At 41.5% G+C, this 25730-nt stretch overlaps 2 protein-coding genes across 2 annotated transcripts in view; one reads left to right on the forward strand and one right to left on the reverse strand.

The window, feature by feature from the left end:
• Positions 1-12466, forward strand: part of arhgap10 (Rho GTPase activating protein 10) — a 49626-nt gene extending 37160 nt beyond the window's left edge. Inside the window, exons 21-24 of the mRNA XM_085782124.1 lie at positions 97-256; positions 6489-6584; positions 7942-8033; positions 10871-12466. Of these exons, the coding sequence (XP_085638250.1) occupies positions 97-256; positions 6489-6584; positions 7942-8033; positions 10871-10959 (437 nt within the window). The 3' untranslated portion in view covers positions 10960-12466. The remainder of the gene's footprint in view (positions 1-96; positions 257-6488; positions 6585-7941; positions 8034-10870) is intronic.
• Positions 12467-17101: 4635 nt separating this feature from the next.
• nr3c2 (nuclear receptor subfamily 3, group C, member 2) overlaps positions 17102-25730 on the reverse strand; it is a 76840-nt gene continuing 68211 nt past the window's right edge. Inside the window, exons 8-9 of the mRNA XM_085782211.1 lie at positions 21415-21572; positions 17102-20681 (exon numbers count right to left, since the gene is read on the reverse strand). Coding sequence (XP_085638337.1) covers positions 20526-20681; positions 21415-21572 — 314 coding nt within the window. The 3' untranslated portion in view covers positions 17102-20525. The remainder of the gene's footprint in view (positions 20682-21414; positions 21573-25730) is intronic.

Here is a 25730-nt window from a genome sequence, read left to right on the forward strand (position 1 = left end):
CAAGACTTAAACGGGGATGTAATCTGAAACTCAAGTTGTGTAGGCAGATAACCGCAAGTCATTAATTCTTGTTTTTTTTTTCTTCATTGTTTTCAGCGATGGGAGATAGCTCCAGCCTAGCTACAGATGAGACATCAATGGGCAGCAATGAGTCCGTATCGTCACAGTCGTCGTCGGCGTCAGCCTCGGAGACGGCTCCAGAGAAAAGTGACCATCCCCCCCTTAACTCCAGCCTCAGCACAGGCAGCGACTCCAGGTGAGTGCTTCAGATCAATATGTGACTGCACCAGTCAAAATGCAGGTGCTGGTTGTGTAGTAAGCAGATCCACAGTAGGCAATCACTAATGAGAAATACAGGGTTTACATCCAAAAGTGGAAAATGTACCTTCACTGTACCGATCGCAGGTTCTTCACTTATCTTGATGTAACTCTTGACTCATTTAGTCCATACTTTACCTCCATAATTAAAGTTGAATGTTTATACTTAATGTATAAAGTCCTCTCAATGGTCCATCAGATCAATTTTGAAATTTTCATTTTTGTTATTATTCTTTTATAAGACATTGTTAATTGTTGATCATCGTAAATTGCTATCACTTGCAAAGAAAAACACTGCATCCTTACACTTTCTCCGCTGTATATCTTTATCTCCTCTCTTACCCGACGGAAACTTGGTTCAGCCATCACTTATGTTTCATACAGCAGACTGAGATGACGGGTGAATCCTGCCTCTATTAGCTTGCAGTACACTCCGACAGAGCCGGTAAATGGTGGCTCTGAAAGCTCTCACTTTCTGAGTGATGTTTCTTCTCCCCCATAAAAACATCCAAATACAATTCATTTTTACTCCTGTGTTGCATCATGGGGAAACAGTTAAACTTTCCTGAACTTTATGTATGGGCCCAGTTCTGTCCTTTCCATTTCTGGTTCAAAAAACTAAAAAAGCAAAAGAACAACTTATTAAGCAAAGAGAAACCATCATTATTATTCATGAACAGGATCGATTTTTCAGCATTGTGAATAGAACGGTCGTAAAAGCATCTCAGTCTTTATTGATAGTGTTGATAGTGAAATGGATTTTTAGTGTCGGCCCCTGAGCTGTTACAGTCACGTCAGCGGCTGTTTTTTGGTTTTTTTGGGGGGGTTTTGGGGTGTTTTTTTTTTTACCTTTCTCCCTCTGTCTTGGCACGAGCATGAGATGGAAAATGATTTGATGCTTTGCTGTGCTTCTCTCTGGCTTCTCCTCTCTGTCCTCACTTTCTCTACTAAGTCCTTGGTCCTTTTTTTGTTGTTTCCAGCCACTGACTTGTCTTGAATGCTGATGTGAGAGATAAATTATTGGGTTATGCTGCAGATGTTCGACTCTCTGCTGTGTCATGTCTGCACATTCACCTTGAAATAGACTTTTCCTCATTCCCCTTCCCCTTCTCCATCAGCTGAAAAGAGCTGTAAAATAAAAACAAATCTACCTCACAACCTGACAGAGGACAATGCGATCGTCTCACACTGACCTCTGTGGGTGTGTGTGTGCATGTCTGTGCGTGCGCAGGCTTTTTTATATCAAGCTTTTTCTCTAAGTTGCAGGATTAGACAGACGAAGCCTCTATATTACTTATGTAACCAACTCCTTTTTTTTCTGCTGGTGTTTTCTTTTTTTTCTATTTTCCCACATATGTGGCATCATGTTGGAGGACGGAAGGAGTAACCAGGAGGAGGTCGTAAATCTCAGCTCTTATTTGTTTGGGAGACAGGTGGCCGTGCGTTGGCCGTGTAAATCGTATTGACATTGGGGAGATATTCATCTTGTTTACCCTTATAGCTGCAGCCCCTGTCCCTTTATGAAGACTTGCGCCATATGTCACAGGGTGTCGCCCTGGCTTTGTTCACTCATAAATCTTAGCATGTGAGATGGTGGAGACCTGTTAGCACAGCACCTCTCTGGCCTGGAACCCAGGGATTCGGGTCCGGTCTGAGCCAAAAGGAGCAGTAGGGGTGGCATTTCCGAGATTATTTGCAGCCGCTCGCAGGAATGTGTTATCTGCACTCTGGTGTGCTCAGAAGTGCACCTGGAAAACAGCACATTTTAGCCCCTTTTTCCTGCAAGATACAGACAGCCACAGCAGAATCTGCCTGGTCATACACAAAAATGCATCCTGAGTCACCATATCATGCAATAACTCTTTGTGGACTGTGGCATGATTTATCATCTCCGTCATCTTCAATGTCGCGCCACATTACTCCTCTTCCTAAATTCAGTCACAGCTTTTCCCATCGGTGCTGTTGCCCCAAGTCTTGCCCAATGAAGTTACATTTTTTGGCCTCTTTTCCTCCTGCTCTCCCTCTTTCTCTCCCTCTCTCTCTCTCTCTCTCTTTCTCCATCTCCTCCGCCCCACCTCCAACCCTCCACGTCTCTCCCTTGCAGACAGCTGTGGATCATAAAATGGTGGATCAGAGCTTATTTCCTGCCCACCCAAACCGGCGGTGGCTGGGTGCGGGCAGCTCGGCTGTAGGTTTGATCCCACCTTCAACTAGAAACACTGCTAAATCCCACCGCTGCCCTTCTTCCTTTAGCAGAAAGACAGCTGATAGCCCTGCTCATCCCCGTGTTAGCTCCCCGCCAGGATCAACGAGGCCTGGATGCTGCAGGGTGAAATTCCTGCAGTAATGAGAAGCAGCAGTTCGCTTTTGTTGATGAATTTCTCACTGCTACTAACCTGGCAGTGCGATAACCCTCATGGTTAAAACAATAAACCAAAACACCCCCAGTTATGGTTCACTCTGGATTTGGATATTCACAGTGTAATTTAATACTTTTGACATGATGCTTTTTTAAATAATCAGATGGTATCCCCTCTGTGTATTATATTTCTACCTTTTCAAATTCCCCACAACTTCGAACTTAATATTCATAAACACTTGTTACAAATATTACTAACATCTGGAGGGTGGGGGGTTCACACAGTGCGTTTTCACATGAGTCCCCATTTACTGTATTTAATCATGTTTACGGAAGAAGCTTAGCTTGGTCTGTGATGGGTAAAAACAACGGATGAGCAATTCAAAGCTCAATGCTATTTTTGTTGAAGAGAAATGGCAAACGATTTCCCTCGGTTTGGCTTAGCTGTAATTGTTAGAGCAATTTTGGGATGAATCCATTTACCTCTGGTACATTTAACAAGTTTCTAGGGCAGCCATGTGGCGTGCACTGATTTCCTCTAACTGTTTATTCTGTAATTATTTAGATATCTGTTTATATAAAAAGAATCTTCAAGGACCTGTATAAGCCTCCTCCAAATGAAATAAGCAGTTAGATGTGTTGATAACTTCTCTTAAATGTGTATGTGTGTGCATTTTCTGTTTTAATATTATCTTATTATCTTATTTGTGTGCATGTGAGTGGGTTCACCTGCTGGTGGGTGAAGTGGTGGTGCTCCTCTGCTCTCCCTCCTTTTGGCTGAGGCCCAGGCAGACAGTGGTTCTGCCTGGGCCCAGGTTAATGAGTGGATTTGCTGCACTGCAGCGCACTGTCCCCCCATGCTGATGTGGAGCAGCTGAGCACCACAGTGGCCCCACACTGCTGCAGAGCTATAAATCACCCACAGTCAGGCCGGGCCCGAACGGAACAGCCACTGCTGGGGATGGACAAGCGCTCGGGGAGGGAGGCAGGGGAAAGAAACTGAGAGGAGAAGCGATACAGAGGGGGGGAAGTGTGTTCACCTCCACCTATGTCCACATAAGATCCCCTACCATGTCCTCCCTTAAGGCAGTCTCACTCTCTCTCTCTCACCGGTGCCAGCATAACCACTATTCACAACATCCTCTCAACCTCCAGCCCCTCCCCAGCTGCTCCCTCTAATTGCCTTTATTAACGTCTCTATGGGAGCGGCAGCTAGGAGCAATTTGCTCATTATGTGCTGTATTAGCACTGGCCCTGGGGCAGGCATGGAACACAGAGGGATGCCTGGCTTAGTCTCCTGCTCTCCTCTGCTCCACTCTGCCTTTACCAGGACCCCCACCTCCATCCTGTAGGTTGGCCATAGGCTTGTTGGCATGGCAACGACAACAGCGAGAGTAAAGCACAGGCACTACAGTAGCGGTTCATGGACACTGTTGATAGACTTTAGTTTCTGAGATACAAAAATCAAAAATATAAAAATCTTTTTTATTGAAATTTAAGAGACGTATTCATCTAATTGGTTACAAATTGTAAGAGACAATGAAATATAATAAAACAAACAAGCAAACAAGGCAGCCTGGTAACAACCCCTCAAGGCCAGACTATGCTGAATTGAATAAAAATTTGATAAAACAAAGCAGAAAACCAACAAAAAAAAAGAAAAGAAAAGTATACCCAGAAAAGGCCTTGAATAATCCTTGATACAATCAGAAAACCCTAGACATATTGATCAGCGATTATGAATAACCCACACTGTCAAATGAATAGTTCACATTGTTCATCAAGCAGGAGACAGAGATCCATCCCTCACTGCATTCAAACACGGGTGGTCCAGATAACACAGCTGTTCAGTCCATCAGCTCAGTAGATCTAATCAAAAGATAAAATATACATAAACTGTCAATCAGACATTTATTTCACTGTTTCTCTAACTGTGTAGGAAAGGGGTGCCCAACTTTATTAAAGAGACCTTCTCTACCACACACAATTTAAAATTATAAACCCAAGATGCATCATTAACAGTGAGATTTATGCTGGCCCTATTGTAGCTTTGTAGCTAGCTAGTTTTTTTTTTTACTCCACATGCACTGAGACTGTCCAGCAGGTAAAACGCTCTTGGTAGAAGTAATATCCTGTACATCCCACAGCATGACTGCTGGGCACAGGGTTCGACATCATTGTTGAACCCCTTTTTTATTTCCCTCAGTGTTGAGTTTCCGTGATGAAGGCGACGAGCACTGTCGAGCACATCGCTTCAGAAATTGTCCCGTAGGTGTTCAGATCTGATGAGTATCAAGACCAGGGCACATGATTAGATTCATTACGAACCCTCTATTCAGATCCTGGATGCAGTTATATTGTTATGCATTGATGGTTCTGATGAGGAGACCCGGTTATCTTGTGCCTGACTGCACAGTTTTTTAATGTATTCAATTTGAAGTGACCTCCCTCTGCAGCTCAGTAGAGTTCATTCTCCTGACATGATTCTCAATGGTGGTAGTGGCCTGTAGGTTTAAATTACAATTTTATTTTGAATTATTCTTTGAACAGAGAAGCAAACAACTACCTGTGTATGAATATTCTTCCTGTAGTCAAACATTATGTTTAATTCATGACTGTTTGCGTCTCTCATTCTGAATCCACTGCCTGAGTTCTTGTTCCTCCACGCTGGCGACAGTCAGACTCGGAGGGTATATTATTCTTGAGGTGGGTCGGGTGTCCTATTCTCCTGGACACAATATTTTTGTAACACCTTGAACTCAAGGGAATCCCTTCAAATTCAGCAGAAATATTCACTTGCATTAAAGGACATAGTGTTTGCATTTTCAGGTGTCAAAGGTCAATGGTGTGCTGACCTTTCAAAACAGAATTTGGGTCTTGTGAATGCAATTTCAGAGTAACACATGAGGGATATTTTTTTCTTTCAAATTTGGTAGAAATGGACAAACTGGTGTAGACGTTGGTGGTCAAAGGTTAAAGGTCACAATGACATCAGAAATCTCACATAAATTGTTGATATTTTTGACTCTGGATGAGAGAGGCAAACAACCAGTCGGAACTAGCACAGCTAACACATTGTCAGTACTAATATTTTAGGCTAAACACGTGTTATCAGTGCAGCCTGTTGTTGAGAACTTGACCAGTTTTGTACAGAAAGAGTTCAGGTCACATTTGAGTAGGTGAGTTTTATTTATTTATTTTTTTTACAATGAGAAGTTTCAAATTCATAACACTGAAGAGCAGCCACAATATCAGCCTTTCAGAGAAATACATCAAAGGTGCTCTTTAAGTTTACCTTTCAGGTTAAAATGGGCAATGATTGAGAGTCACTTCTCTGGAAGAGGCTTTTTGGCAGATGGGGGAAGAAGAGAAGATTTTATCTATGAAAGCCTGTTTTATTATTTTTTTAATTCTCATCATGTGCAGGCTGTAGATTTATCTCAGAGGTAGCTGCTGTGTGGTAGAATGAAAAAAAGATGGAGGATTTATTCTTCTTTGTCAAGGTGACTCAAAGTGTGATGTGTGATGTATTACCGGTACTCTTATTTCAAATTTTTTGCTGCATTTTAATTTTTTATTAATATTTATGACCTATACTGCACCCAGGTGTAATTTTTTAGTTTAACTTCCCACCGCCATGAAGCTCTGGACCTGCTGGAGAGATTTCTCTCACCTTGTCTCCATAACAACAGCTTTAGCTCACTTGTTGCTCGGCTTCCTTCATTTAGTGCAGCTGCCGCCAGGACCGAAACGAGAACACAGCGTGTGTTAACATCTTAACACGCTGAGGTGTGTTTGTTTTTACCTGCAGAGCTGCAGCAGCGTTGTGGTCCACCCCCGGAGCTTCAGGAGAGAGCCCACCTGCTGCCACCACACCTGCCTCAGAGACAGAGAAGCCAGAGGAGAGGTAAAGCAGGGCTCCCTCTCTCTCTCTGCCTCCTGTCACTGCCACTTTCCTTTCTGTATTTGTTTCCCATTCACTCTGATTGGTTAAATGTCACACTCTGAGACTATTTCACTCTCTCGTTCACTCGCTCCATTACTTCCATCTTATCTTTTCATGTTCATTCAAAATAATCAGCAACTCCCTCACTCGTCTAAAAATCCCGCACATCATAATAAAAAATGTTCATCCTGTACATTCACCTGTCCTGTGATTTAGTTTAGCTCTGAGGGATTTTAATGCAACACAACTAATGGAAGCTTCTCTCTCTCACGCACACACACACAGACATGTGGGTGAACTGAATAGCACTGTGTAGTGAGTCCGTCCGTTAAACTGAGCTTTTGCTTGCTTCACAAGAAAACGATGAATTCATTTTCGTTGCTTTCAGATGTCGCCGAAGTAATTGCAAGCAGCTCGGTCTTTTCTATTGGCAATCTGTTAATGTTATTTTCATATAAATACAAATCCTCATTTCTCCACAAGAGTGCATTTTCCCCAAAAATTCAGAATTCAAGAACTCTGCTAAACACTGTAGTATTGACAACTCTGTGACCACAGACTTTCTCTTTTTTTCTTCCTGGTTTGTATATCTTCTTTCTCTTCTCTCATCCTACATTGTTGCTACGCTGCAGAAAGAATATGAAATATTTATCAGGGCATCATGTGTTGAAGGCACAATTTCTACATGGTAATGTTGCTGGCGTTCGAGATAACGCTTTGCAATGGTGGGCAAAACAACCTTTCAGCGGAAACAGTTTTTATGTTTTGGGGAGCGGAGTGGCATAAATATAGCTTTTCACTAACCTTTGCGGAGCAGTGAATGTGGTTTCTTTGACGGCACTCTTTTACATCAAACTGATTTAAAATGCTGCTTCTGAGCTCACAAATGTGAATTTAAAAAGCCGAAGCACGACGGAGAGAGATTTCTATTTTACCTGTTTGTGTGCAAACCTACTTTCGAACCCCCACCCCCGACACTTTTTAATTATTTCACCATATGGTTGTCTGCGGCGCAAACCTGACGTGTCCCTGCCTTTTTAGTGCAGCTGTGCATCTTTACTGTGTCTGGGCGCGCACACACTCACGCGCGCGTTGGTGTGTTTTTTTTTACTGTCCAGACTAGGGATACGGCGAAACAAGTGAGTGTAGTATAGCCCAGCAGCTCCTCTCTTAGTACTTTTGCTTATTTTCCAGCCTGGCCCATTTCTGCTGTTTCAGGCTAGTGAGTGAATGAACAAGCAGGCCCCGGGCCCAGATTGAACTATGCAGTAATCCTCCTCAAAGCTCCGCCAGCTCACTGATTGCCTTCATTTTTCAGTGTCACCAGCAGGAAAGCCAAGGCAGTGTACCCATGTGAGGCTGAGCACGACTCTGAGCTCTCCTTCCAGGTCGGCGCAATATTCAACGCCGGTAAGTGTTATCGCCTACACCAGTCGCTCACTCAGAACCAGCCCTGGCATATTGGATTTGGAGGAAAACCGAACACCCAATCTGATCTTCAATCGAACAGAGAGGGGAGAGCGGGGGAGGGAGGAAGAGGAGAAGGGGGGGGGGGACACAGATTTGCTCTTCAGTGTGTCTGGGAAGAGGCTCGACTGAGCTTTAATCACTCTCAGAGGAAATGAGGATTTTCTAGTTCCTATTTTCTGTCAAAACCCTCCTTTGTGAGACACAGACACTGTAGATATTCAGGAGTCTTTACGGCGCTGTATGGAGAGACCTCTTTGATAAGATCCCACAATGCCTTGCCTTTTTTATTGGCTGTTTTTGGTTAAACATCACGTTAGGAGTAATTATCTATGTTGTTTTTCTCTCAATTTACAAACCGAGTCCACATGTTTTTCACATTTTTAGCATCTGCTGCGAGTCCCATCGCAGATACATTAACAAGTAAAGTCAAGATTTAAAACATCAAAATCGCGACAGCTGTCATCAGTAAATATAGATTAGATTAGAGGACTGAAACGTTACACTAATGCACATTGTTCCTTTTTTCAGATTTGTATTAAATCCATCGGTGCTCCGGTGTCAGATTGACAAGTTCATGTCAGGATAAGCGATTTAATGAATCAATGGAAAAATTGAATTTAATAGGAGGTGGATTTTTCCAACTCATGAATATGAACTCATTATTTGAAATAATAAACAGCAAAACGAATAAAGTATCACGTTATTATTAAGCAAATTAAATTATATTGTAAGGCCCGTTTTCTTTTTGTGATGTTTCGTTTGGAACTGAACAGCGTTTAGTGGACGTATTATGGAACGATGATGTGTGTTTCTTTTGGATCTGGACTTCAATCTCCAGTTACCTTGATACAAAGTTTGGGCCATTTTTACTTCAGCCCTGCTCAGTGCTCACATTCTTCCTGTCTTTCAGCACTTCTTCAGGCTTCAGACAAAGTGACTGACACATTACATAAATGTTACACGATCAGATTCTTATTGACTAAACATCTGCAGTGTCTTGGAGACCTTTGACATTTTACACATTTTTGCGCCTCGATTCAGTCGTTTCTAAATGTAGTATTTGTAATTTTTTTTTTTCTCCCCCTAGTCTGAACTTTGAGTCTGAACTGCGCATAACAAATGAGCAAAATGTCAAAAGGTCTTGAGTGCTGTTGTCTGACACTGTACACAGAGTCAGACAAAAGATTTCAACATAACAACTCTGCCTCGATTATTGATTTTCTTAAAGTTCCATCTATACTTAACAGTGTAGATTTAAGGTGAGTTTACACAGCCGACTGACAGAGTTGGTTCTGTGTAACTGTGTCATTCGCATTGCATTTGTGACTGTGCATTGATTAGCACACACACATGCAAATAGGTGTGGGTGTCTTTGTTTCAAGTCGTACTCTAGTGTATTTAAAATGATAGTTTGGGTTATTTCATGTGAGGTTGTGTGAGCCTGTTATGTGTATTATAAATGTGTGTTACCTACAGTAGATCCAGATCATCCGGCACAGTGCATGGGGCCTGCAGAAAAAAAAAAGTTGAAATGTATGCTTCATTTTCAGCGGATTAGGGATTATCTTCCCGTCAAAACAACCGTATTACGCCACAGCCGCGGGTCAGCTGAGTGAATCAGGAGGCTTGTGCGTAGGAATACGGCAGTTCAGCTCTTTGAGAAAAAAAAATGTAGTGCCAAAGGAAAGTGCTGTTTTCACAGGAAGATAACACGCTGAAAATATTGTACATGAAGTGCACATTTCACTGGATATTGGATTGTTTCTGTGGGTGTTTTTTCTTTAAAGTGTCTAAAACACATTATTTTTCTGCGGCCCCCGTGCGCAGCAGCACATGGCTCCGCTAGTTGGCCGGTCTTCCCTGCTTCCTCTCGTAACAGGTAGCACATGGATCTGAATCTACAACAGTTCACACACTGAATGTGCATGACTATCACATACAACCCCTGGTCAAATAACCCGAACTATCCCTTCAATGTGACTATTGAGGCCAAAGATTACTGATGTATTAACAACACCAGAAATATAAATAAATTGCTTTCTTGCATTAGGGCGGTACGTTAAAATCCTGAGATTTAAACTTTCCCAGATGGTTGACTTTCTTTCCTTCTTTCCTTCTTTCTTTCTTTCTTTCTTTCTTTCTTTCTTTCTTTCTTTCTTTCTTTCTTTCTTTCTTTCAATCGCATAAAATATTGTTCTGTTTTTAAAAGTTACTCATTATAAGTCCAAGTGACAGACGAGAACTCTGCTGGACTTGTAGCTAGGAAACTATTTACTCGGTTAGGTTAGGTGACATCTTGACTGTGACCTTATAACTTCTCACTGACAACTCCTCCGTGCATCTGTTGACTTTTCAGGTGCGCTCAAAATTTTAAATTGGCTCATTTTGTAGACAAATCAGGAATCCAGGGAGGATTTTTTTTTTTTTTTTGAAAAGGCATGTCACTTAAGTGTTCGATGTACTGACACATCTGTCAAACTAAAACAGTGTCTTGAAGGCTCCATTTTGCAGCTGCCGGTGAAATTCAAGAAAAAGTTGGGACCATAAACAAACTGCAGATTTACAGTGGAGATGAAGAAAAAAAAAGAAAAAGTCACAGTGTAGTTTGGTGTGGCTGTATAATTGCTGTATCCTCTGCTCTCTTCACTCTGACACATGCACATATACACACTGTGGATGCTGTGTCCTCTGTCTGTCTCACCCCGCTGCTCTCACCCCCCTCACCCTCACCTCCCTCTGGTGCTGTTCCCCTGGTGACGCTGTGTCCTCTCCTGCAGTGACCCCGTCGAGGGAGCCGGGCTGGCTGGAGGGGGAGCTGGAGGGGAAGAGGGGCCTCATCCCTGAAAACTATGTAGAGATGCTGTAGCCTCACATGGAAATATTTATGGACAGGTTTTCACCTTCACTTGGGAAAAAGTCTGCAGAGATGCACGTGTCTCAACTCCGAAACTCACAAAAGAGCCTCGTTTATCCAAAACATAAACAAACAAACCCAGAAGTCTAACAGGTGAAACAGGTGATGTATGTTATTATCAGTGATGGAGTTCATGTTAAGAAAATATCAGTATATGCATTTTGGCTGATGAGTAGAATTTGTGATGCATGTACAAGCGTGTTTCTTTGTTTGACGTCACTTTGGTTGAGTATTCATGAAAATGTCAGCGTTGTAATTCCAAAAAAGAAAGAAAAAATGGCTTTGCACTTAACAATGTTGCTGCTGTGAACAAAGACGCTGTAGCCTCCAAACCTCGGAGTAACTTTGTAGCAGCAGCAGCAGGGGCAGTGAGAGAGAGCGGGCGTCTCTCTGTGCAAGACCTCGCTCTCTCTTCTGCCCCCGCCCCCCACATCCCGTTTTATACATGGTATCCATGAGCTGCCAAGTCAAAGAATGATCCTCAGAAACTACTTAAGGTGGAATGTGAGCGCTCGCATCACCGCGGCTTTTCACCTCCATCCACGACGATGCACGCAAACCAGTTTCTCAGCTGGTAACAGATAAGCCATAACTACAGTTCGTGCCTTAACCACTGGGACACCCGCTAAATGTACGTATGAGACTGAATTGGAGTGTTACTGCTTTCACGTATAAGATATTACATGTTTATGCCGTTTTAAGATTATTTAGATATTTCAAAAATGAGGCACATTTGCGACTGTAATTTTTGTTTTTATTTAATTGGCACAGTGATTTAATGGATTTTAAACACACTTTTTGTTCTCGGTGCACTCCTTTACAGTGAAACGCCTCTTTGATGCCCAGTGAACCTTCTTGTGTTAAACACTAGCATTAGACAGATTCAACAGGTGAAATATCTACAGATGCTGATGAAACCAAGTCTTTTTCTTGTCATTTTATGTGTTTTGTTTGTTTTTAAAACTTTATTTTTTTGTTTAACGTTGCTCGGTTCCCTCTGAGCAGAGAAATGAGACACTCCCACCAAGTTGAAATTTAAGTTTTTAATTTTAATTTTATCATTATTTTGTCTTCAACCTCAGTGGAACAAGTGATTTAGAAGTTTTATTATCAGTATCCAGTCACTGTATATAGCCTGAAAGAGTTATGACTACCAAGTATATTACACAAATCTCTGTTAAGTGATGGACAGGTTTTACCGATTTTTCTTTTTTAGGTCGTATTGATGTCACATTATCTTTCATCCCTCAGCTGTTCAACAAGACACTTGTTTTTTGTTTTGTTCTGTTTTTTTCTGAGAGATTCAGTTCTGCAGATTCTTCGTGTTTTCTGTCGCAGTTTCAATAATTTAAAGACCTTTGATTTTTGATGTTTGTCAAGGGCCTTGACTTCCTTCATTTTTATACCTTTGGGTATCCTTTTGATCAATGTTAAACAAATAAAGATTTTTTTTTCTTTATTGCATTGTGTGTTCCTGCCATGAAATAAATGTGATAAATGATAAGCTAAACTTGAAGAAATTTCATGTGATTTCAACAAATACATTATTAGACTGTAAGAAATGTGTTTTCCAAAATAAGACTGATGTATTGAGATTATACAGTACAAAAACTTAAGAAAAGCTCTGAAAACCATTTTTTTCTGTTGAATAAGTGATAAGACTGAAAGAATTGACCTTAGAACTTAGAGATTGGAAAAAGCCTGTAGCATTTATTTTAATACTTTCTTATTCCTTTTTTTGAAGTGATGAAGTTTGGTCGTGGTACTGTAAATTTGTTAAACATAAAAACCTCAAGAATCTTTCTTTATTTCTTACATTTCAAACATGCAATATTCTGCCTCATCTTCATCTGACATAGCCATCAGTGTAGGAGTTGGCCATGCCTTCCAAATTAAGACTGACATACAGTATGTTAGATTTTCAAAATAAAAGTAAAAAAAAAAAAGCCAAAATTACAATATTACTTTTCTGTATGAAGTGTAGTGAAAGTCACATGTTTCTTATTATTATTAATAATAATACTCAAATCTAAAGATATTGGAAAAAATATACAGTCCAGTAGCGAAGTAGTTGTTTACTGTCCACTGCTGGTCTAGGTTTTGATGACTTCTCCATCATGTCAGTGAGAAGGCCCACCGTTTCCCACAGAGTCTAAGAATAAAGTTACTGATGAAACAAGGACTCATTCTGCAGCCGGTGCAGCTACACTGAGCCATGTAGTGTAATGTAATCCTTCCTCTTTATATTGACCTGCACCGGCCTGTCTGACTAAAAGCTACTTCCAAAATAACTTTCCAAAAGGGGATTAAAAATAGATGGTAATCTTTCACAGAGGAAAACATGCACTAATCCACCTCCACCTCCCTGATCCATTAACATCTCTGCTTCACGCATGTTAATTCTTAGACTACATCTGTGTAATTAATACATCAAATGGCCTCTAGACCCAGTGCTTCGGCCCTCAGTTACATAATAACCATCACTCCACTGCCGCGCTCATACCTGCAGACAGTAATTGGGCCGACGCACTGTTAAAAAAGTAAACACAGTGTAAAAAATAAAATAAAGGTAGAAGCTGTGGTTTCAGTGCAACACATATGTCCAGTAGGTCCCTGAAGCGGCCGTAGACGTGGTGATTACATAATGAAATGAGGCAGAGCTAATGAGATGGGCAAAAATATTCCCCCACTGTCACTCCCACTACCCACCCCCGGGGCGCTTCATCATAACCCCCCCACACACACTCTGCCAAAATCCTGCTGAATCATAGAGACATCCAGCCGGCCTGCCTCTCACTCTGCTTTGGACTGTCTGTCAGGGAGTGAGCCATGTTGCTCTGTCTGCCTCCCTTCTTCCTCTGCCCACCTGTCTGTCTCTCAGCATTATTTAAAACTCCTCTCCTCTCTCCTCACCTCCCCTCTTTTTTTTTTCCTCGTCCTCCTCTTCTCCATGTCAGCAAGTGCTCCAGTTCTTTTCTGCTGCCCTGATATTAATTTGTTTATGAAATCAGTTAAGCTCTTTGCATTTATCTTTCCCTCCTAAGCCTGTGAAAGTGACACAGTGAACAACAGCTGTAATCTGGGCGGGTCAGACTCATATTTTGAGGCCTTAATATCACTTGAGATTGAGGTTGCATTACCTGCGGCTCTTCCTGCGTCCCTGCATGCATTATGCATCAGTGTATATCAGACTGGCATGATGTACACATCAGTGTCACCGTGTCGATTCAGACGAGATGTAGGTGTGTTTGAATAAAAAAAATAAATCCAGATGGATGTTTTCGTTTTCTCATTTCCACCCAAATCCTGGCGGCGTGCCAGCTGTCCTCTACCTCTCATGACGCAGTGTCCTTCAGCCTCAAAACATAGTCCCACACCGTGACTCAGCTTAGATCAATGCCCTTCAGCAAGTTTTAACCATGAGATACTGACACAATTAAGTGGCACAAATCCGTGCGAAAACGTGCTCCACAGCAGGTGGAGGTTACACTAACTTAATACTTTCCTGTGGCTCCTTCAGAGCTTCTGAAATATAACCATAATAAGACTTGATCTATTATTGGGGCTGAAAACTGAGTGGGAAAAGTGAATTTCAAACATAAAGGAGAGAGTGTGGAGGGAGGGAAGGGAAAAGGGAGGAAAAAAAACGCTCAGCTCAGAAAGTGGGCCACAGAAGCCGCCATGTGCGCGGGCGCAGCCGTGAAATCAGCCTGATCCAATAGATTCTGTTTATCTGGCACGACTACAAGTGAAAGCAATTGGAAATCTGGGGGAGATTTGGAGAGGGCTGTGGATTCAGAGAGAGAGAGAGAGAGGGAGAGAGAAAAAAAAATGAGCAAAAAAGTAATACTGTCTGCTCTACAGTCTGGCAAAGCAGGCGTGTTTTCAGATCAGCCTTTAACAAGGTTAATGGTGATTTTTCTCCACAGGCACCGTTTTACTGTAAAAGTCTCATCCTTGCATGTTTTATCGCTGCCATTTTCACTCTCTTCACTTTCTATTTCTCTTTGTGCTCTTCACCCCCCCACCCCCCACCCTCTCCCCCTGTGACTGCTGTACCTGCTGCTGCTCCACATCGTCTCTGCTTCTCCATGCTAACTCTGTGTTTTTTGGCTCATTATACTCCCCAGCCACCATATGCAGCTGTTTTGAATTCATCCAGATCAAACATCACCATTTTTTTTTTTTTTTTTTTAGGGGGGCACCTTTCACCACCAGCTTCTGTCTCACACAAACAGCCCTGTATACACACACACACACACACACACATGAACAGAGTACATCATGTCAAATTATTAATTTAACAGTTTTATTAGAATCTTGCAATAGTTTTGCAAACACAAGTATGGCAATATCTGCATCAAGATATACAGTAGTAACTGTTTCAAAGATGTTTTATTGGTTTATGTTGGAGGGTGTCTCTACTGTATGTTTGCTGTATAGTTGCTGAGAAATATTGTACAAAGCATCTGAGTAGAAAGTCATTTTTGGAATTGGAAAAAAAAAAAGCATTTTGAATATATTTATATATTTATAAGAAATGCACTGCCATGGCTGTGGAGATATGGCTTCGTCTGTTTACACCCGATTCATCGCTGTGAACAGAAAATGGCGATGACGTGACTCCACATACAGTGACGCGATAGTGAACTGTGAAAACAGCAGTTAGACACATTCTGAGTCATTCATGCCTAAAAAGGAGAGTTAATTTACAAGGAGACAGCTCCGAAGGTAACACCGCCGCCTCCAGTAAGGGTTTTTATTTATGGTCTGCAGTAGGTGGTGACTGATGACCATTAAATAAGCCGTTCATTTATCATCCTCCTTTAAAGGGTCAGGTCAACATTTTGGGAAATGTGCTCAGCAGTGTTCACTTTTTGCCAGGAGGGAAAGTTGATACCACTCTCATGTAAGTCAACGCCAAGGATTCAGATTATCAGCAGCTAAAAAAAAAAAAGTTATAATAATCAGGGTGACCAGATATCTGAAATGAAATCCTGGGACATTTCCAGTACAGTGGCCAATATGTATTTAAATTATCCACTCTTTTTAGCTATGAAATTTAAAAAAGAAAAGAAAGGGGAGGCACAGTCCCAGTTTCATGGATTTTGATCATAGTAACTGTTACACAGTGTTAAATTACAGTTAAGGCCAACATGACTCCCTAACCCTTTGAAGCAGTTGTGGAGTCTTCCACTGCATCAATAACTGTATTTACATTCCTTTAGCTTGTGAAGATCCACAGATCGACGTCTTCACTTCAGTATTTTCAAGTTCCAGCTGGGAGGCTTTGGGTCTGTTTGGTTGAACTAACCCTACATACATTATCTCCACCAGAGACCAGAGTGACAACAACAACAACAAAAAATAGAAATCTGATTGGATATTTCTATTTTAATCGTTTCAGCTTGTTTCTAGAAGAACAGGGACGTTTCTGGGCAAACCTACAATGATCAAAAATGAGGACACTTAATTGCTGTACAGTGTGTAAGTCGTGCTAGTACTGTAGCAGCTAATGTAGCCTTCAGCAGACTGAAGAGGTTGTGGAGGCTTATACTCTAACTCTATGCCCCCAGACATAGTCTTCCTCACCAAATACAACCTCAGCTCCCAGATGTTTCCTTCTGTTCCCAGTCTCTATAATAAACAGTCACCAGGGTGTAGCTTCATATTTAGGCTAGCGCACAAACATGAGAGTGTATCGATCATGTAAAGCTTAGCAAGAAATAAAAAGGTGTAGCCTATTTCCCAAAATATTGCACCATTCCTTTAAATAGCTAAAACAATCAAATAACCAACAGTCAAAGCCTTGACCTCTGGAGGGCACAGGGTCGTACAGCAGCTTGATAACATAGTAAACGTTGTTATCAAGGATCCACTGTGTGCAGATGGTAATGCTTTTTTAAAAGATTTTTTTAACATTACCATTCTTTGGGACAGTTTTTCGTTGTTTTGGCAGTTAGTAAAAATGGTGCAGTTTAACAATTAGTCAAATTTGAATTTGCTTACCTTACAGGTCTGTCAGTCTCTACATCCACTGTTTCATTTCATTTTGCGTGTGCACGCACTTTGTAAAATAATTTTCTTTCATGTATCCCAGATTCAATAGTTTGTGACTTCTTGATTTTATTGTGGTGCTCATCAACAAATACCGTCATGGGTTAGGAAATCATTTCAACAGCAACAACTCATCACTTACATCTTGTTACAAAATAAGAAATACTTTTTGATTATTATTATTTTTTTCATTTATTTATTTTTATTTATTTTTAATTTTTTTTACTCTCTCTAACATTCAGGTAGTAAGTTCCATAAGTCTCTCACAATGTATAATACATTCATTTCTCTATTTGGCCCTTTCTGCCACCAACCCTTACTGTAAATTCTTCTCTGTGATCCACACACAGAACATGGCGAGTGGGAAAGACATATTTTTCCAATACTCCAACAATATGGTTAAAGTAGAAATGTTTTATACTATACTCAACATAAGGACTTGCTGTATTATTTACAATATATACTGTAAAATTGTAAATCAGGTGAGATAAAAAGGCACAAGTTTCCCTTTTTTAAATACAATGTAAACATCTCATCAAAAAGCATGCATTAACATTTCATTTTACAAAAAGGATATCATTTTTAGACAAAGTACTTAAATATTGTTTTCCAGCAAAATATAATTCTCTCAAAAATACTTTCCCATTCATCCTATGAACCTTTTGACAGTTTTTTTTAATTCCTTAAAAAGGACAAAAAGGGGGCAAAATAAAGAAACCGTGAGAGATTAGCTTAAGGGTCCTTCACAACTTGAACACAACAATGCACAACAAAGACAGATTGTAAAATGAGGCCCTTCTGATTAGAGAATGTATGAAAACTATTGAGGTGGAGAGTGATATTAATAGTGTCTTTAGGCCCAGCCAAGTCCTTTCCTCCCCTAATATCCTAAAAAATAATGGTTATGGCCTGAAAAGTATCTTAAGTTTTGAATCGAGAGCTGCTGAGTGGTCAATCCACAGAATTCATTTTAAAATATTATTCCAGGATGAGTTGTAATACCTTGTCCTTCTCCTCCAACATACAGTACACAGATCCCCGCCCCCTTTTCCGCACCTCCTCCCCCACCTGATAATTTTCATACAGTCCCTAATATGACAGTTGTGGTTCTGGCACCTCCATCTTTTTTGCGCACCAATCTCCACAGAGTTACCACCACAGAAGAGACCTCATAGTGTAGCACAGTGCCACAAAATACAATACACAACCACCCTGCTGTGCTAATGATGTCATGTTGTCTAACTTTAGGCTGGTTGACCATGCAGAAAGTCTTTTCCTGCATCATCACAGTTGCTTATCAGAACAGACAATTCCTGCTAGCTGCACTAATGCCTCATTTCACATTGTATCTCCTCTGTGCAAATCTAAATGTGGAAATAGGATATGGCTAATCCTATAACATAAATGCATAATACCCACGCTGAAAGAGCAGATCAACTATGCACATGCTTGCCAGGAAAAAAAAAAACACACACTTGCACAAACACACACACACACACATTCACGCACAAACTTAAGCCATACTCGCTCCATACTCCCATGTAAATACACACTCACAGGGCACAAAAAAAAAGGAAAAAATCACACGCCCCCACTGTTTTTCTTCCCCAGCGGCTCTATCGCTTTTCAGTAGCATCATAGTAGTGTTCCACAACCACCCAGAAACCAGTGGGGTGTGAGACTAGTTAATGGTCCAGATGACTGGGCCGACCATGAATAGTAGCACTTGGCCCAAAAGATAAAGAGGAAGGAAATGAACTAAATTAGGAAAGGTGATTATACCAACAGTTCTTCATCAAGCATTCATCGACACGTACTTCAAAACATCTTCTGTACAACAGCTGAATAGAATGTGTTTAAGAAGTTGTTAATACCTGTACACGTTTGCCTGGTTTTGATACATTAGCCATTTGCTGTAAGCACTGCAGAGTAATGCTCCATTTTGTTATTATACCGACTTTACAGAGTATGTGTGTTTTAACTGTGTGTCCATATAGTGTATTGTATGGACTGTTTACAAGTTACTGTACACGTTATGTTTTGCCTGGCATTGTAGAAATGAAGCACCTTAATGTAAAATGACTGGCTTGTCAAAAACTAAACCTTTGCAACACACTTTTATAAAATGCTTTTTTATTATTTCTGGGAAGAGTAGATAAGTGTTGATTCACAAAGGGCTGGTTTCGCTTCATTGTGAGTAAAAACAGACATTCGGACAGCTGCTCTGGAGATAACACAAATGACAGCAATTACTATGGATGCACCTCAGTCAAATCCATTTACCATCATTGCCTGATGTTTTCCATCCCGCAGCACTTCTGACCATTTTCGCACAAAAAAGGTAAAATCTGCTCATCAATATTGTCCTAATTCTACACCACAATGCCTAAAAATAGTGACTTTATGACATGGGAGCTTCACGTGCAAGCTTTCTTTTACACAAGAGAGACATTTTTATTTCATAACAGATTTCGCTTTGGACTTTTTGCATATTAGTTTTGATTGTTTGACTACATATTTGAATTAAAAACTCAGTATGTGAATGTTAATGATGGCTGTTATGACACCGATTGAGATTCAAACTTGGACTTGTTAGATTGAATGTAATTATCCAGCTTATGATAACGCTTGTATAGCCCTTGGAATATATTCAAATAGACCTTTCACCTTACAGTCTATAATTTCTGTGCCTCCTCATAATGTTCTTTGCCCTGTAGTCTTGCAGTATGTTGCTACACTGCAAAGCTAAAACTAAGTATTGGCATATATATATATCTCTTTTTTCATAGTGCTATTATTTGTGAAAGACTGCATAAGCCACAGTTAATATTTGCAAAAACCTTTTCTCTAGATTTGTAAGGGAATCTGATTTTAGTGCATGTGGAGTGCATCTGTGCGTTTGTGTGAAGGCATGTGGACAGCATGTGTATCAATTTCCCTCTATGTGTGTGAGTGTTTCTGTGTGTGTGTGTGTGTGTGTGTGTGCCTGCGTGCTTTGTGAATGTATCTAGCGCATCCTAAGAAATGTATGGCTTTATCTCCATAGAAAATACTGTTATCGTCTTTGGGGCAAGGGAGGGGCACAGAGGAGGGGCAGGTGGGTAGGTGGGTGGTTGGGTGGGGGCGGGGTACTTCGGGATGCTTTGTCACATTTGTCACAAGTGCTTCTCAGCGTGTCACCGCTGGCTCCACGACTATTCACAGCTCTGACCTGCTCGTGGTGACGGCAGGGTCAAATCCTTCTCCCCCCTTTTTTTTCTACTTCTGCCACCACGTCACTCAACTTTCCGAGACGAGGATGCTGGCGTTCTGGGCAATAGGGTGCAGGCCAACACTGCTCAGGCCCTTCCTTGCACATTTTCTCTTTCCTTGAACCTTTTTCCTTTCTCCTCTTCCAGTTCTTAATGCTGCTGCTGCCGCTGCTGCTGCTGCTGCTGCTTCTGTCCCATCTGTTTACAGAGTCACTTCTTGTGGAAGTAGATTGTGTGGGTGAGGCCTGACTCCACCTTTGGTATCTGGTCACTGATGATCTCCACTAACATTTCAGGGAACTCCACCTTCAGGGCTTGGGACTCGCGAAAAGTGTAGAAACAAAAGTCCAACAGGTTCCCAACCAGCTGGAAAACACACAAAATATAATAAGAAACACATGGTAGTTGTGATTTTTATTACTTACTATTTTAAGCATCAGAGTATATATACATATATTACTCTCTGTTGGGGCACCGGGCCCTCTTCATTTCCTATCAGTTCACCACTAGGGGGCACCACTGATTTTTTACTGGGCAAATCTCTTGTACAGAAGGGTCGTCCGTTAAGCACTAACCCACTATCTCAGTCATTAAGGTCACTGAGTCCTGGGTGTTTATCTTGGTGACCTGTCACCTGCTGAGTCTCACCTCTTGGGGGTTTGCTCACATTGTCATTTTGCCATATTCCAGTTGACCCATACATTATAACAGAGCAGTGATTTAGCACATTTGCCACAGTGACCACTGTGTACTGTGATCCAATAAACTCCGAACTGGCATCGACCCCCTTCTGTTCCATTCACCAATACAGCCTAGTCACCGCCTCTTCCAAAATAACCTCCCCCTCAGGGAGGGAATTGGATACAGTAATCCTTATTCCAAGCCGCAGCACCATTGAACCGCTAAGTAAATGCATTATCCAAATCCACTATGCTGCCATTTTACTCAAAACATTTCCAGTGATATTAGAGCTCCAAAGTGCCACTGGACGCCTTGGTCCGTGTGTGAAGGCATGGCGTACCGAGAGGCTGCCAAGGGAAGCCTGTGCTGTACTGTAGGCGATTGGCACATGGGAGCTAGACAGGGCAAGGGTACTTACATCATGCATGGCATCCAGTAGCTTGGTGAGCTGGAAGAAGCGCTGCCAGGTTTGGCCAGAGTTGTTTGTAGCTTTTCCCACTGATCGCCGGAGCTCCTTAATGTAATTAACCCTCATCTCCTCGAACGCTGCTTGGTTCTTCAGACCCTCTTTTGGAACTGGGGAAACAGACAAATCCATGCTGCCATCAGACCAGACAAGAGGACAATAACACTGGTTGTTTATTTGATGGTTGTGACTGAAACTTGCCTTAGTGGCATCACTGTCAGGGATTTGTATAGTCTGTAGTTTTGTTCAGGTGTGTTGAAAATCACATGTTGCTGTTAAACGTTTGTTGAAGTATTTAGATGAACAGATTGCTCTTCAGTGCCTTGAGGACTGTAATTCATCATAATGGACATTTACTGTAATTGGCAGTGGGTTTGAGTGGTATGAGCATTTACAGTAAACCTGGAGACATACATCTTCTTCTTGATGTATTGTTTATATAGAGATCACTTTATCACTTAAGTGTCTATCAGCCCACAGGTACTCTCATCTTATAGTATTTATGGACAATTCCACAAAAGTAAAAGTATTCATGACAACAACAAAAAACAACAACATAAAAAAAAGGTTTACGCCTGTGTTTTTTCTTGTTGTATATGTATGTCCCAAACTTTCTGAGGTTGCCATGACCTGTGAAAAACAGTGCTTTGTGAGATCTCCACACCTTTGACCTTTGACCCCCTAGAATATATGGTAGGTTTTAACAAACATTTGACAGATGCACATTAAACATGATTTGCAGTTAATGGTCTAAGCCACGCACACCCACCAGCATGTTCCTTTAATGCAGAAATGTGTAATTAGAGGTGCTCAGTGAATTACACACCCACTCCCACACAGTTTCCTTTTTTTGGACTTTTTTTTTTTTACCATGTTGACGACCTAGGCCTATTAAGCAACTCATTACAACCACTTTCACCATTTCAAATGGTAATTAGTTTCCATGTGTAGCCACTGATTCATGGAAGATATACTGGAGGGCCTTGATTAAAAGTTATCTCAGCAATAATGACAGTAAACTAGAGAACAACAGAGCTTATATGTGTTAAAGAGTTTAAAGACACCTCATTCATCAAGAAGTTTGCTCAGTGACCAGAGCTGTGAAATGGCGACAACCCCTCATTCACATTACAATGATTTGGATGCATCAGCGCACTTGAAGTAAAAAAAAAAAAAAGGCAGCGTAATGGGAGGGGAGGTCAAAGAGATGTGAAGGATGGGATACAGTAACGGTAATCATGAGGATGCATCAGAAAACGTCTACAGTATCTCTTTCCCTCGCTCTTTCTCCTTTGCTGTGCAGGAGAACAAAGTCACAGATGTGGACGTCTGCCAATTTAAACAGCTCTGACATGGCTCAGCCGCCAGATTAAGAAACACCTCGCCTCTAAAAGACTGCACCTCAGACACACTTTCACTTGTCCTTCAGCCCAGACTTCAGATATGACAATAACCATCCATCCGTTGCTGATTCTCTTTCATTATCAGTGAAATCTGTTGACAGTTTTTTCTGTCCAACAGCCTGAAACCTCAATGTTTCCAGTTTATATTCACATAATACAAATAAAAGCAGTAATGCTCTCATTTGAGGGGCCGTGAGAAGATAATATTTATGATTTCTGGTTCAGAAAATGACAAACGATTGAACAGTTATTTGAAAAATGTTTTCTAATGATCGGCTAATCAGTTAATGAGCTAATGGTCACATCTCTAATGTGGAACGTCACAAGACTTGGTGTGAAGAACACAGTATCACATTCTGTCTGAAAAAGAAAATAGCTTGCAGTCACTCATGTTTCATCAGAGAGGCCAAAGAAGCTCTCGATCACATGCAGCAGCTTCAGTGAGAACTAATAGCTTCCTCTGCCTTCACAGCACGGTTAAACATATTGAGAAGAGGCGATGGCATTTATGTCCTATAAGTTTTTATAGTAGTTTTAAAACCTTACAAAAATACACTTTGCAGCAGAATGTGAAATTCTGACCCCTAATGATTTCAACAACTTGCCTTTAAAAATGTAATTATGCACTTTCTTCTGTGCTTTGGATTAGCCACGCTGCCCAAGATAGACCTCAACCACGTGCAGCAACAGCGGCTAAAAAACAGCAACTGACAGGACCTGTTTGAGTCGTGCAGAACAAATAGCTGTAAGCGAAAGCCAACTTGGTGTCTGTTAGTACTGTTTTGAAAATAGAGCACTATAGGTCAATAATTCTGAGAATGTGTGTTTGTGTTTCATTATTTCTTTCTGTCTTTAACTGGCGTCATCGTAGTTTGATGCACAAACACCTTCGGGCGTGACATACGTGAGGCCGAGGAAAGCAGATATGAAAACAGATTGAAGCCCCGGTGCAGAGGCCACGAGGTCTTTGCTTTATTTCATGGCTGACATGATGAGAATGTGCTAAAACCCCGGCCCCCGTTTGGACCTTTTGTTTTTCTCCCACTGACCCACATACGCCCTGATTAGAAACTGACCTGGCATTTAGGGGCGTTACCATGACCGGCCCTCAAATAGGCCATTTATACCACCATAATTGGTGTCAAACAGATTTTTGCTGCAGGTATGGAGCATTTTTAACTAGGCCATATTTTTTTATGTGTAGTGCAGCTGCATTATTATGTGTATACAGTAACAAGGTCTGGGAAAGCTCCTTTTTTTTCTAATGCACATGAAATAATAATAAAATAAACATAACTCAGGCAGCTAGGAGATTCCATTAGCATATGTATTGTTAAAGAACATGTAGCTTCCTGCTCTGGGCCGCTGGTGCATACCTGACTGACAGGGTGGCTCTCAGATTTGATTTAACACCTGATACTGGTGATTAGGATTCAAGCAAATCTTTAAGGTGCTGTCAAACAGGAAGTTTTACATGTGACCCAAGAGGACTGAATGGAAGGACAACTATAACAGCACAGTGCAAGGCATTTATTAGGCTTTATGCTTAAATTAAAAGGCATCACGCGATATACTGTAGCAGATCCCTCTGATAAACACACAGCACCATGTGGACCGAGCGAGGCTCAAAGGAAACAGAACAAATGAAGGCGATAGTCTAGCAGTGGTATCTACGTCTGCGTGGAGGTGAGGAGTGCAACTGGTTTGAGCAGGCCACTGCTGCTGCGCCGAATCCAAACAGGGTCATGAGACGCCGCAGGCTCAGTGAAACCTTAGCCAAGGTCAGAGAGGAATAACAGCCCTTCTCTCTTTTCTCTTTATCCCTCCTTCCTTTTCTCTCTTTTACTTGTTCACCCTCTCTCAATTTAACACACACACACACATACGCAGAATTTTTCAAACCAGCCCAAAGGCACACACACACTCAGTGACTCTGTAGTACTTGCTCAGCTGACAAGTTCTGACAACTCCTCTGTAAACATTTCTGCCGCTACTCCTTCCACGAGGCCCTAACATTATCTCTGAATGACTGTAACTAAGCGAGCTTCCTGCAGCGCCTCAGAGACGGGCTGCTTGTTTTTGAAATTATTCACAAGTGCTTTTGCTGAAATGTTTGCACAGCCCCCCGTACAAGCACAGTCGCTCCATCATGTAGACTTTAGAATGGGCAGGTAAAGGGAGTTTTCTACTGCGCATTAGAAATGAGGCAGTGGATGATTATTTTCTTCTCCCTCCATCATATTTCACTGCTATATTTTGACTAAGTCCAATAACCAGTGCCAGATTGAAGCCACCTTAAATTCCCCCTTTTTCGATTTTGTATACCTGCTTCTTTTATCCACGACCGCTCCTTCAAAATTCCAGCTTGGGTTTGAAGGAAGTGGAAAAAAAAAATAGCAGGTCTTGGAGAATTGCCTGGTGCTTGACTGGCCTTTATTAAGTACAGCAGGGCTCTCTGGAAAACCTCCAGAGAAGGAGAGGGAGGCCACAGCAACAGAAGGACCGGCTCTGCCACCCCACTACCCCACCCCCTTGGTCTCCTCTCTCTTTCTCCCCACAGCTATGCACCTGTCTCTTCCTCACCAACACTAGCTCTCACTTGTCAACATTTGTCTGATTTCACTCTTTAAATCTCACTTTTTCCCCTGTCGGTTTCTCATCTTCTTTCTCTTCGTCTCTCTCTTCCTCATCTCATCCCACCATCCAATGAAGCTGAAGTCCGACCGGAGATCCTCCTGCTTCCTGGTCACTGATTTTATATCAGAGATATGCTTTCATGCAACCGCTTCCACATGTCACTGTACTACTGTATAAAACCAAAACCAATTTTATACCACTGGTCTGGGAAACACTGAATTTATACAG

The sequence above is a fragment of the Trachurus japonicus genome, chromosome 1 (assembly GCF_045865225.1).
Source record: "Trachurus japonicus isolate A0001 chromosome 1, Traja_1.0".
In the NCBI taxonomy this organism is placed as follows: Eukaryota; Metazoa; Chordata; class Actinopteri; order Carangiformes; family Carangidae; genus Trachurus; species Trachurus japonicus.